Genomic DNA, 12,115 nt, shown 5'->3' with positions numbered 1-12,115 from the left:
GCAGCAACTTTCTTACCCTTTAAGGACGCCCTGTCACTATTTGTTCCTGAGGTTCTCCCATATAGCGTATACCGCGTGCTTCAGAGTTATGGCAGAGACATAGTCATCAGGAATGACAGATTGGACATCCAGGTGCAGGATGCAGGTATCTATCAGGACACAGTGTACAAAAAATAAAGATTATTTTAGTGATAGTAACAGAATAACTGTTTAATAAAAAAAATAATACTAATGATGTATATTATGCCTCTATTTTTCTAAGCAGTTTTAAATACAAATGTGGTGACAGGGTCTCTTTAAGTCACCGTAAATGTAACATAAACACTTCATGAACTCAGTGTACTGTTCCCCTATACCAATAATGAATATCCAAGTAGAGAGTATAATAGCTACTGGAGAAAAGCCTTCTTTTTCTTTAGTAAATACAATTTAATAACCAGTTATCTAATAACTAAAGCATCTCTCTGAAGCTTCTTTAAGGCAATCTCAATTGGAGTCATTCTCCAACAAGAAAGGCTTCTTGTTGGACTGTTCCCATATGGGGAGGTCATGTTCTAAGCTATTTATTATCTTGCAGAGGAGGAGTTTGAAAAAAAAAGAGGAGGAAATTATTCACATTGCAGAGATTAAGAAAGAAATGCAGGCTGTGAAAGGCTTGCTCTGGTTACAATGTTCTAACCCAATGTGTCCCAGAGTTGCATTAGACCAGCCAGCTGCAGAATCAAGATGCCTTCAATAGACTTTTGGGTGCAATATATTTTTATTTATGATAAATGAATAATGCTATATATAGATCGAGGCTAGTTTACCTTGTCTCTCTCTAGACTGAAAAGAAACTCAGTTTTGTAGCTGCCAAGAGTCAGGACAAGGATTTCTTTGTCTTACTGTACACAAGAGGGAGGATCTGAGCCCTTTGCTGGGATTTCTGCTCTAGAGCTCACATGAAAAAATAGTGGGAAGGAGAGGATGGCTTTGCAATGAGGCAGCCTCAGCATTTGAATTTCTTTGCTATACACAGCACTGTGGCAAGGAGGAAAAAAAAAGCCATCTCTGATTTTTCAGCACCTGGGAAGCAGCTGTAGCCATGTGAATCCCATTTGGAGGTTACGATGGATCAGTGATTTGTCTGATCAGGGGAAAGGGGACACCATTATCAGGAGGCTGGAGCTTTAAATGTCAGTCACTGAATTCAAGTTAGCATGTGTGGGCATCTGAGCTAAATCTGCCAGAGGATCCAGACAACCATTTTAATTAAGTAGATGATCTCGTTTAACAGAAGCTTATTGTGGGTTCAGGAAACCAAGCACTGGAATACAACAAGCCTTTTCATTCTTCACAAGAAATAAAGAAATTGAGACATTTCAGCACCTCAAGCATGGACAGCTCCTGAGCTCCGGTTGTGCCTTTGATGTGTGGATGGTTCTTTAAATGAGTTTTCACTTCTCACTGACGATCATGCTTTATTTCCAGATGGTGATCATGGCAGGGACTGTAATGCTGGCTTATTACTTCGAATACACGGACACGTTCACTGTGAATGTCCAAGGCTTTTTCTGCTTTGATAGCACTTACACCAAGCCCTATCCTGGACCTGATGAGAGCAGCGATATCCCTCCAGTTCTTCTCTTCTCCCTGGTCACTGGGGTACCTGTGCTGGTGGTAAGCATCTTCTAGACTTATTTATTTGTTTTATAGGTACAGATTGTACACCTTTACTGGAACACTAAGTCATCAGGTGAACTTGGTCTTGTTTCTGGTATAGAACTGTGGGAATGTAAACCATCCATGAAACACTAGATTGTTTCCCAGTATACAACTGCTAGAATGTAAACCTTAATTGAAACACTAGGTCAAGATGAACTTGGTCATGGGTATTGTTACAGAATTGGTAGAATGTACCAATTTCATAGGAACACTAGATATTCTTGGCCAGGATGGACTTGGTCTTGTTTCCCAATTTACAACTGCTAGAATGTAAACCTTCACTGAAACACTGGGTCAAGATGAACTTGGTCATGGTTATTGTTACAGAATTGGTAGAATGTAAATATTTATAGGAACACTAGGTCATCATGGTCAGGATGGACTTGATTTTGTTTCCCAATATACAACAGCTAGAATTTAAACCTTCACTAAATTACTAGGTCAGGATGAAGTTGGTCTTGTTTCCCAATTTACAACTGCTAGAATGTAAACCTTCACTGAAACACTGGGTCAAGATGAAGTTGGTCATGGTTTCTGTCACAGAATTGGTAGAAAGTAAATCTTCATAGGAACACTAGGTCATCTTGGCCAGGACTGACTTTGTCTATTTTTCCATTATACAAATGCTAGAATATATTGAAGCAATAGAATATCTTGGTGAGGTCACTTATTTCTAATTAAATAAGTGTTAGATTTTAAACCCTTATTAAAAAATATTTGGACTTAGTCCCCCATTATAAAACTGTTAGAATGTAAACCTTCCCTAAAACAGTAGGTCATCTTGGCCATGACGGACTTGGTCTTGTTTGCCTTTAAAAATCTACACCTTGCCTGAAATCTATATAATTTTGGCCAAGATGGACTTGATATTGTATTCTAATATAGTATTATCTATCATCTAACAAGTGTTAGAATGTAAACCTTTAAAACACAGGGTAACAAGGATAGACTTATTCTTGTTTCCTATTGCAGAAGTGGTGGACTGTAAACCTTCCTTGAGACGCTAAACCATCTTGGGCAGGATGGACTTGGTCATGTTTCCTGTTGTAGAATTAGTAGAATGTAAACCTTCCTTGAAACACTGAACCATCTTGGCCAGAGTTGACATGGTCTTGTTTTCCATCATACAAATGTTAGAGTGTATTGAAGTAATAGATTATCATGGTCAGGTCATTTATTTCCCATTAAAGAAGTGTTAGATTATAAACCCTCAATAAAACACTTGATCTCCCAATATAAAACTATAGAATATAGAGAACAGCAGAGTGCAGTAACTCAGAGCAACCATACACCTTCCTTTTATCTGTCTGCACTAGTGGAATCTGATTGCTAGGAGTTACAGCACTTTGTTCGGTACTTTAATAAACTAACCTCCACCAGGGTAGATAAGGACAAGTGTAAAGTACTACAATGCGAACCAAACAATTATCAACCATATGTCACTAATTTGAAACTTATTTATATATTAATATGTTTAGCTGTTTTTTAAGAATTAGTTTACTATGTTTTAACTGCTGTACATCATTATGCTGTTTGATTGCAATTGTTTTTTAATGGCTTTGACTGAGCATTCACAGCACTTTATTTGCATTTGTAAAGCTGCAAGAGTTTTTGTACATATAGTGGAATGGATTGAACTGCTTGCAGCTCCCTCTTCTGACAATCTCTCCCCTCTAGTCCCCCCATCCTGTTTTTCTTCTTACTGCCCTCTATCCTCTATCTCAGGTCCCTGTGTGCTTTATTCTGTTATCTTTGATCAGAGCTGATCTGCAGTTTAGTGCTGAGTTCAGGGTGGGCATCCAGGTTCATTTTGCTTTTTGATGGAAACAGCAGTTTGGCTTTTTTTTTCAGCCAGTGACAGTCATCATCCTGAATTGATATTGACAGATTGAATCTCTGCAATGAACACACAAAGCATTTGTCTGTTTCTCTGAAAATGCAGTTTAGTGAATGGGCAGTACAACAAGAGCTGAGGGTAGCTAACGAGTGACCTAGTATACACTCTCATGCAGACAGCCCTACGGACTTGTCAGTTTAGTTGTAAATTGGTGTTTGATGGCTGCTGTTCATTCACAAAATGGACCTCCCTGGTAAATAACAAAAGCCACTTGTTAGAAGATTATGGGGGTTTATGCAGATTCAATCTGCTTACTTTTTAACCTTCAGTAATCTAAGCTGTAACCTATTTTCTGCTAACAAAGCAATATCCCTTCCACAATGAAATATAATTTGATAGACGGCTATTGCAATCTCTCTGTAGTGAAAAAATAAAATGTCTGCATCCTTATAAATAACCATACTTTATCATTTTATCCCCTGCTGTTACTAGTTACTAAATTTGAACACTGTGTGTTTATTAATATTTTGGTTGCAAGTTAGTAAGAAGTGTACACATTGTGTATTTGCTTTTCATTTTTAAATGACAATAATATGCAAAATATTTTTTACATAGTAATTAAATATCATTTGAAGATATGCAATTGGGGTACGGTGGAAAGCGATGGTCTGATGTATAAATGATTTCTTGTCATAGTAGCTGTCAAACCTTAGGTCACCTGCAGAAGACCCAGCTAGAATCACAGATGTTGATTAAAATGAGGTCAGACACATTAAATCTAGCTTGGCTTCGTCATTCCTTCTGCTTGAGCCTGCAGCATATTGCAATGTTCTACCGGCCACTGGCAAGACATTGGTTACGGTATAATTTGGTAAACATCCTACTCAATCTGTGTAATTACTTGTTTTTTTGTGCTATTCCACTATCTTTTAGGCTTTAAATTCTTCTGATAAATTGTTTGCTACATACATTTGGTTTTTGATGTGAATTGTTTTTTGGCTAAATTTAGGACCAGCATTTTTCAAAAACCATAGTGGAACAACAAGTAGATACTGTGATATTATGTTTGAAAATGAACTGTAAATGTTGTGACCACACTTGGTAGACACCACAACGTTCAATAACCCTTTGCAACCAATCAAATTTCATTTATCCCATAAAGCCTGGTGATGAATTTATTCAGATAGATTACTAGGTTGCTAGGGGTTTGTTAAACCATGAGCAATTCAGATCTTACAAGCCAGTTAACCTAAAACTAATGATTTTTTTGGCTATCTGCGGGGGTGGAAGCTTTCCGAAAAACGCCAGTAATGTAGGTGACTTTCTTCCTACTCACCACCACACTAATGTACTGTGAACTGTGGTTATAGCAATTATTCGGTTCCCCAACGGTGAAAAGATCAAGAAACACTGCTTTAGGATATGGAACTTTGGCCCTGATTTATTAAAGCTCTCTAAGGCTGGACAGGATACACTTTCATCAGTAAAGCTGGGTGATCCAGCAAACCTGAATGGATTTCCTCAAAGTCATTGCCTATTTGTTAGCAAGGGTTTCCAATTGTGGACCAGATCCAATCCAGGTTTGCTGGATCAGTTTCACTGATGAAAGTGTATCCTCTAAAGCAAGGGGTGTCAAACTCTGGCCCATGGGCCAAATCTGATCTGCAGAGTCCTATTTTTTGGCCCCCACAGGAATCCTAAATATGAATTGCAGCTGACCCACCACTGCATTGAAATAGTGCCGCTACTACAATTTCCGCCATTACTCGCGTCTATAGACTAACGGCCTCTTTGCCTATGCGTGGTCCCGCATTGGACTGTTCTCTTGACACAGGGAATTGAAGTAGCGGTGCTATTTCAGTTTAAATTTTGGCCCATTGTGTATTTGAGTTTGACACCCCTGCTCTAAAGCCTTGGATAGCTTTATTAAAACAGAGCCTTTATGCCTAAGTTCTTGACATTTTAAATAGTTGGTATGTGTTTACAATATTAATTAAGTATTTATCATAAATAGCATATTATTATTTATGTGAGTATTATACTGCATTCTTCTGTATTTCAAGATGGTATTATCTACAGATGAATTGTGTTTGTGGTTCAGTGGTAATGAATAGATGCATAGAATCAGATGTACACAAATGACTGTGCAATAGTAGGCCATCACCCCTCCAGGGGCTGCTTAATGTGACATCCTCAATAGTCACAAAAAGTGCTGTCAAGGTTTAATGCAGTTTACCACGACTTTACGTTTTCTAGTTTTTCCTTACAGAAATACAGGAAAAAACGTTATTGATGCATGCCTGTAAAAAACTAAAAACATGTAAACTGATCGCATGAATAAAATGCAGGTAACATTTCAGCCACCTCTAAGTGCTACCTGTTACCCCTAAACCTGAGATTTTCTAGTAATGTGAAAGATTGCCCACAACTTCTGCTTCCCCCCTGCCTTGTATACATTGCTTTTGGTCAGTCACTGGGATGGGGTATGGGTCCATAGGGGTTGATCTATTTAGCAAAAAATGTGCAAGTGTGAAGTAGGATGAATTGTGAAATGTGGTTCAATATTGCCTGGTTCGGAGTGGTGTTATTATAGCCCATTGCAGCAAACATGAATTAGTTCAATATATACCTTTGGTGCTTAAGGAAGCACAACTTTTGCTCCATTTGTTACCAATTTTCATAAATTAGTTCCATAATCTAAAGCCTACAATTTAGACATGATAGTAAATGATAAAGTAAAGAGCAGTAGAGTATAGCCCTTTTGTCCCTTTATCAATCAGATAACACATACAATACTCAGAATTTAGGCCAGATATTATTAACCAGTACATGATTGGTTCCAATGATTTTTCTGTGTTTAAATGTATCTGCTGGCAAATATTAAAATTATCATGCTAATAGTGCTGTTGTATTTAGTTGTGCTATGTTCCTATTTCTCTTCACATGCATCTATTTAAATCTCCCATTGATCTCATTTCCATAAGAGGACTGACAACTTTGCTGGCTAATTACTGCACCTACAACCAACATCTACAGCAAATTCCACCCTCACTTCTTCAAATAAAATTAAGTTGTTGCTAGTTCCCAACCATAGGCTACAGAGGTGGTTCCAGAAAGTTCGTGGTCTTGTCACTGCAACAAGAAAATCATCAAAAAAAAATTATCCTTACTGTATAGGTACACACGTAATTTGATATCCATTTAAACTTAATGAAAATGAGTTATGTTTCTGTGATGGGAAGTATGGTGATCACACAATCATTATTCATGTTCATTGACCTTATTCTTTATTCATGCACACAACCATTTTCTTTACTAAAAGATTAAACAAAAAGAAAGTTGATGCACCAATTACCAACCAGACAAGTTTAAAGTGGACCATATAGGGGGGATTTTTTCAAAGAGCACCCTGGGAATTCCTAAGACTTTCTGCTATTAAGATAAATGGTATTTCAATAAGCAAAATAAAGGCTGATATTTGCGTATTGGAAGCCCCAAATCTGGAGTAGCTGGTTTGAACCCTGATTGTAAATGATTAATATAGTTTAGGTTTATGTATAACTAAACATTTGTTTAGAAATAAATTAAGTATACAAGGTGTAATATCAATGTGGCATGTGTCATCTTGGGTATATTCCTTTTCACTACTTGCCCAGGAAAAGCAACAAGCAACAGCTGTCACCTATACAGGTATTCCCATTGAAAGATTTCTCTGATGTCTTGATTTTTTTAAATCAGAAAGAAGCCTGCATTACTCACCTGTCCCCATTCCTTCTCATGGTTCAGTCATATTCTTCTTTAAACTCTTCCTGAAAAGATCTTCAATCACCTTGATTGGCAAGGCTGGGATGATGGTACTCCTGTACGGTTTGTTTTTTGCCAGATACTCAGGCAGGTAGGAGGGATTATTGCAGAAGAGACATCTCCTGTTTATTCCTTCAATAATGACCTACCTGATTGTGCATTCCCAAAACTTAGTTACACTTTATAAACTATACAATGTTTTACTTTTTTATATAAATAATATGGACAATTGTGGACAAATGTGGACAAATAGGGAGTATAAGCCTACCCAGCAAAAACACAGCCAGCAATTAAAACCATACAGGGTTTTTTTTTTATGAAATTGAGATTTATTGAAAAATTTTTTTACAAATACAACAAAAGGAACAAAACAAAAAGAACATGGACAAGAACACAGCATACAGGAGCATTAGCAACATATTACCAAAACCATAAGGCATAAAGTAGGAACAAGTATATATACGGCAGACCACTCCTCCCCATCAAGGGTGCGGCCCAAGACAGTTTCCCACGTACACATATAAACAAATACTTGTTGAGACATGAAGAAGACGGTAGATAGAGGAGATAAGGCCCTTAGCATAAGGACCAGCTGCACTCAACCTTTCAAAGGGAGTTTTTTGAGAAAAGCTAGGAGATTGCTGAAGAGAGAGGACAAAATGCCTGATTTGTAAGTATGCATAAAAGAAGGTGCGGGGGAGGTCATATTTCTCCCGCAACTCCGGGAAGGTAAGTAATCTCTGATCCAAGGGATGCAAAATATCTTGGATATGAAAAAGCCCTCTCTCTCGCCAGGGTAGCCACATAGATCTGGTAAGGCTGTCGGGTATCAGGGGGGTGTGTATATTAGAGGTAAGTACAGAGGCAGGGGCGGAAAGGCCATACTTAAGTTTACCATACAGGGTTTTTAAACTCACACTATCCAAAATAAAAGCGTCTACTACACAAACACTTTAGTTTTAAAAATATTATGTTAAAATGTAGGTTCTATCAAGACACAAAAAGTAACAATATTGCTTCTCTAGAACCCTAAACCAACAGTTGACCCAGAGGAAGGCAAAAAAAAAACTTTATACTGCATGATCCAATTCATGGTATTATTGGGAAAATGACCCTGTGTATCAGCTTTTTACAATGGTATTTTCTACAACATTTAAAACAATGTGGTTTGTGTAAATTTTCTTCTGTAGAACCCTTCTAACATGCAAATATTAGCCTTCTTTTTTTACAGGCACAAAGAGTGAACGTTGTCTTGACCTTTAATTGAACAACTTTTTACCACGTCTATGATAAGAAAGTTATTAAATTATATTTGTGTATTGCTGTCACAATGTCTGTTTGCCAAAAAATGACCTTTTTGGTCTTGACATCAAGCAAATGTTGCTGGAATAGGAAAAGCTTTAATAATGCATTTTAGGGGAAAAACAAACTTTAATACCATCTGGTGCAGTCTGCTAACCAAGTTCCCCAGATTTTCTGATAACTGCCTGCCAATTTATCATGTAGTACAGGGGTCTATAGCCTTTTTTTCTCCTGGAATGCAAATTATCCCTAAGAATCAGCTTTGCTGATCCAGGGTTGACTTCTGAATTAATAATAAACTCCTTTGTAAGTACTTTGATAATGCCTACAAAGAAAATAAATTCATGTAAGAATATAATAATGCAGTATTTGTTCAAAATAATACAAAATCAGAAGCATATTTGGACAATAAATATTATTTAGAAGGAGAATGTGTTTTAGGGTATTTAAGGCTAAATCCATAGCCTTCCAATAAAATGTCATTAAGAAACATAACAGTTATTATTGAAGAAATGTTTCTTGCCAACATAAAAAGTGTGATATTGTATGACAACCAACCAAAAAGTTAAAATCTAGGCAGCTTTAAAACTTTACAATTAATCCACGAATTCAGTGACTAAATAATAGTAAAAAAGTACATATGTCCATATTTGTATTTTTATCAACTGTCGTAATCACCTGTACAGTGGTACTCTGGAAAGGGACTATCATGGAAAGAAGTCAGATCAACATTATTAATAGGTCTTAGGGGGCGGAGGGCAGGATTACAAATTCTTAACACAGCTTCTGCTATTCCCTCTATTTACTGGGTTAGGGGTGCACTGGACCACCTTGAAATATGAAAGCCCAGCAAATGGCATCCCTGCATGGTACATGCTATACCTGGTTTAACTGGATACAATTCCAGGATTCCTCAGAACATAGAGATAGTTTACTTACGGACACATGATTAAAAAGTCTATATATATATGGGGCCCTTGTTTCCTGGATATGCAAACACTGCCCGGCAATTTTGTTGGTTATTATTTTTACGGACACATGATTAAAAGTCTATATATATATATGGGGCCCTTAGTATTTCTTGGATATGCACTGCCCGGCAGTTTGACGGGTATTAATATTACAGGTCATATTGTAGGTTAATAAGCTTCAAAGAAGATAGATTTAATGATAGCATTTATATTATATTATTATTAAAATATATGTATTATAGATATATATAATGCATATATATACCCACACACCCTTACCACTATCTCATATGCACAGTCTGGAAAATAAATTTTGATTTTGATTTTGACACTGAAATTCATTCTAAAACTGCCATGATTATCTCATATTATTCTGTATGTGGTTTGCTTACTCACAGAGTGTATTATAGCTAGCTTCTAATGACAGAGCTTAAAGTGAATGGCTCAAACTGAGTGACAATGATTCATCAGACTAAAACAGCTGTTACTGTGTTAATACAGTTCCATTTGAAAACAATAAAGACATTATCGCTTCCATGCCAAACAGCCATAATAGTTGCCATACTTTTTATTACTCATAATATTCACTCTTTGATAAGGGCTGTCAGAACACAACAACAAACACAAAGTTTTCATGTTCATTATAAAATTGTTAGATTGTAAAATGAAATGTTTGATTAGTGACAATGATTAAAAACATATTATTGAGTATATATGAATTTTTTTTTGTACCAAAGAAATGCCTTGGGGGAGACAGTAAAACATTAAACATATCTTGTCCAATTGAAGAAATTTGGCAGAATACCCTCAGAAACATTTGATTTCTCCAGGCAGTAATACCTAGAGAATTAAAAATGCGCAAAGGTACATTCTGGCAGCTGCATTGAAATAACCCAGCTGTGACACTGTAGTCTTGGCCAGTGCTGAGAAGTTGAATATTATATTATATTTTAATTTGATCATAGGCATTTTCAGGTATTTTTATATTTTCACGATGAAAAACTTTTTGTTGGATTTGATTTATACACAGATAGAGATAGTCTGTTAGTAGACTCACCGCAGGGCTCCATAAAAGATTGAACATGTGTAAAATAAAAAGTCATGTATAAAAATCCTAATAATGTTGTCTTCTATTTCCCTGCACAGCACCACTTAGATTGAGAATAGGATGTCTCTATTATTGGAGTGCTAACTTGCCAGGATTTATTATGCTGATAGGATCGAGCACCTTGGGCAGGAGGATGGCCACATGAGCAATTTGGCTGCTCTTTTTCTGTTGAATAAGTTGAGAGTTTGTCTGCTTTACTGTCAAATATGCAGCAGAGGCTTGAGTACCTTGCAATGAGATAGATAGACAAAGAATGCTATAAGACCCTGGCCAGCAATAGTACTGGCCAGACACCAGTCCCCCAATCTTCACCTATAGATAACCCCCACTCAGCCTTGGAGACTGGTTGTGTTTCCCAGTACATGGATGCCCCTTAGGAGTGTACAAGGTATGGTACCTGGGAAAGGGCTGACAGAGGACCAGGTGCCCACAGATAAAGCAGTTCCAAGATTCCAGCAGAGACAAGTCCAGAATACAGAGCAGAGGTCCTACACAGGTAATCAGTCTACCAGAATTGGAATGGCGGATAAGCATTTCCTAACAAATGCAAAAAAGCTGGGTGATCCAGTAAACCTGGAATGGATCTGCTCCAGGATTGAAAACATTTGCTAGCAAATAGCAAATGCCTTTTAAGAAATCCATTCCAGGTTTGCTGGATCACCCAGCTTCACTGTTGAAAGTGTATTCTCTCCAGCTTTGGGGAGCTTTAATAAATCAGGGCCTTTGTGTGAAAAGTAGTGTTGTAAGCTAAAAAATGTCCATTCCTTGCTGAAGTTTACTACTCCGCTGCCATGGTGTTTATTTTATACAGACATGATATTTAATGAAGCCTCAAAGCCGTTCTGTAAATCATAGTAATACAAAGTTGTACCTCCTTTGCCAACAATGTGCCTGCACAAGCACACATCCACTCTATAGGAGCTGTTGACAAATGTTAGTAAAAACAACTGCCTAGGAGTGCAGCTCAGTACTGGAAGGGGGAAATTAGGAAGCAAGGGTTTGCTTTACCCAGGGTTCTATGTTTTCACACGAGAGGGGGATGCTTTGATTTTAGTAAATAGTATTATATGGCTTTGAAGAACTGCTTTACATACTTGTCCAGTAAATGTTCGACATATGAATTGTATGATTGTGGCCAGGATTGGATGAAATGTGTCTGTTTTGTTGTGATGTTTTATCAATAATCTGGATAATAATGGGTTTCATATAAACAATTGGATTTGGTGGGTGCTAGCAATTCCATTTATCCTAAGCAGTCATCTGATCTCTTTGCTCTGGGATTGCACAGTTTTAATAGGAACTATATGGTATGTTCCTTAGGGTTGTTCAGTCTTGGGCAAGTAAAATATTTAAATACATATTGTAATTTATTTTATCTGTTCTGCTCTA

At 37.1% G+C, this 12,115-nt stretch overlaps 1 protein-coding gene across 3 annotated transcripts in view; it reads left to right on the top strand.

Moving 5' to 3' along the window:
- Positions 1–638: 638 nt before the first annotated feature.
- PLPPR5 (phospholipid phosphatase related 5) overlaps positions 639–12,115 on the top strand; it is a 126,998-nt gene continuing 115,521 nt past the window's right edge. For 2 of the 3 annotated variants that reach the window (XM_072419844.1, XM_072419846.1), the window contains exon 1: positions 639–1,659. In XM_072419844.1, coding sequence (XP_072275945.1) covers positions 1,429–1,659 — 231 coding nt within the window. In that variant the 5' untranslated portion in view covers positions 639–1,428. The remainder of the gene's footprint in view (positions 1,660–12,115) is intronic. The other variant, XM_072419847.1, reaches the window with a different exon arrangement.

Source organism: Pyxicephalus adspersus, chromosome 8 (assembly GCF_032062135.1).
Source record: "Pyxicephalus adspersus chromosome 8, UCB_Pads_2.0, whole genome shotgun sequence".
Classification (NCBI taxonomy): domain Eukaryota; kingdom Metazoa; phylum Chordata; class Amphibia; order Anura; family Pyxicephalidae; genus Pyxicephalus; species Pyxicephalus adspersus.
This window is presented reverse-complemented; position numbering and strand designations above follow the sequence as displayed.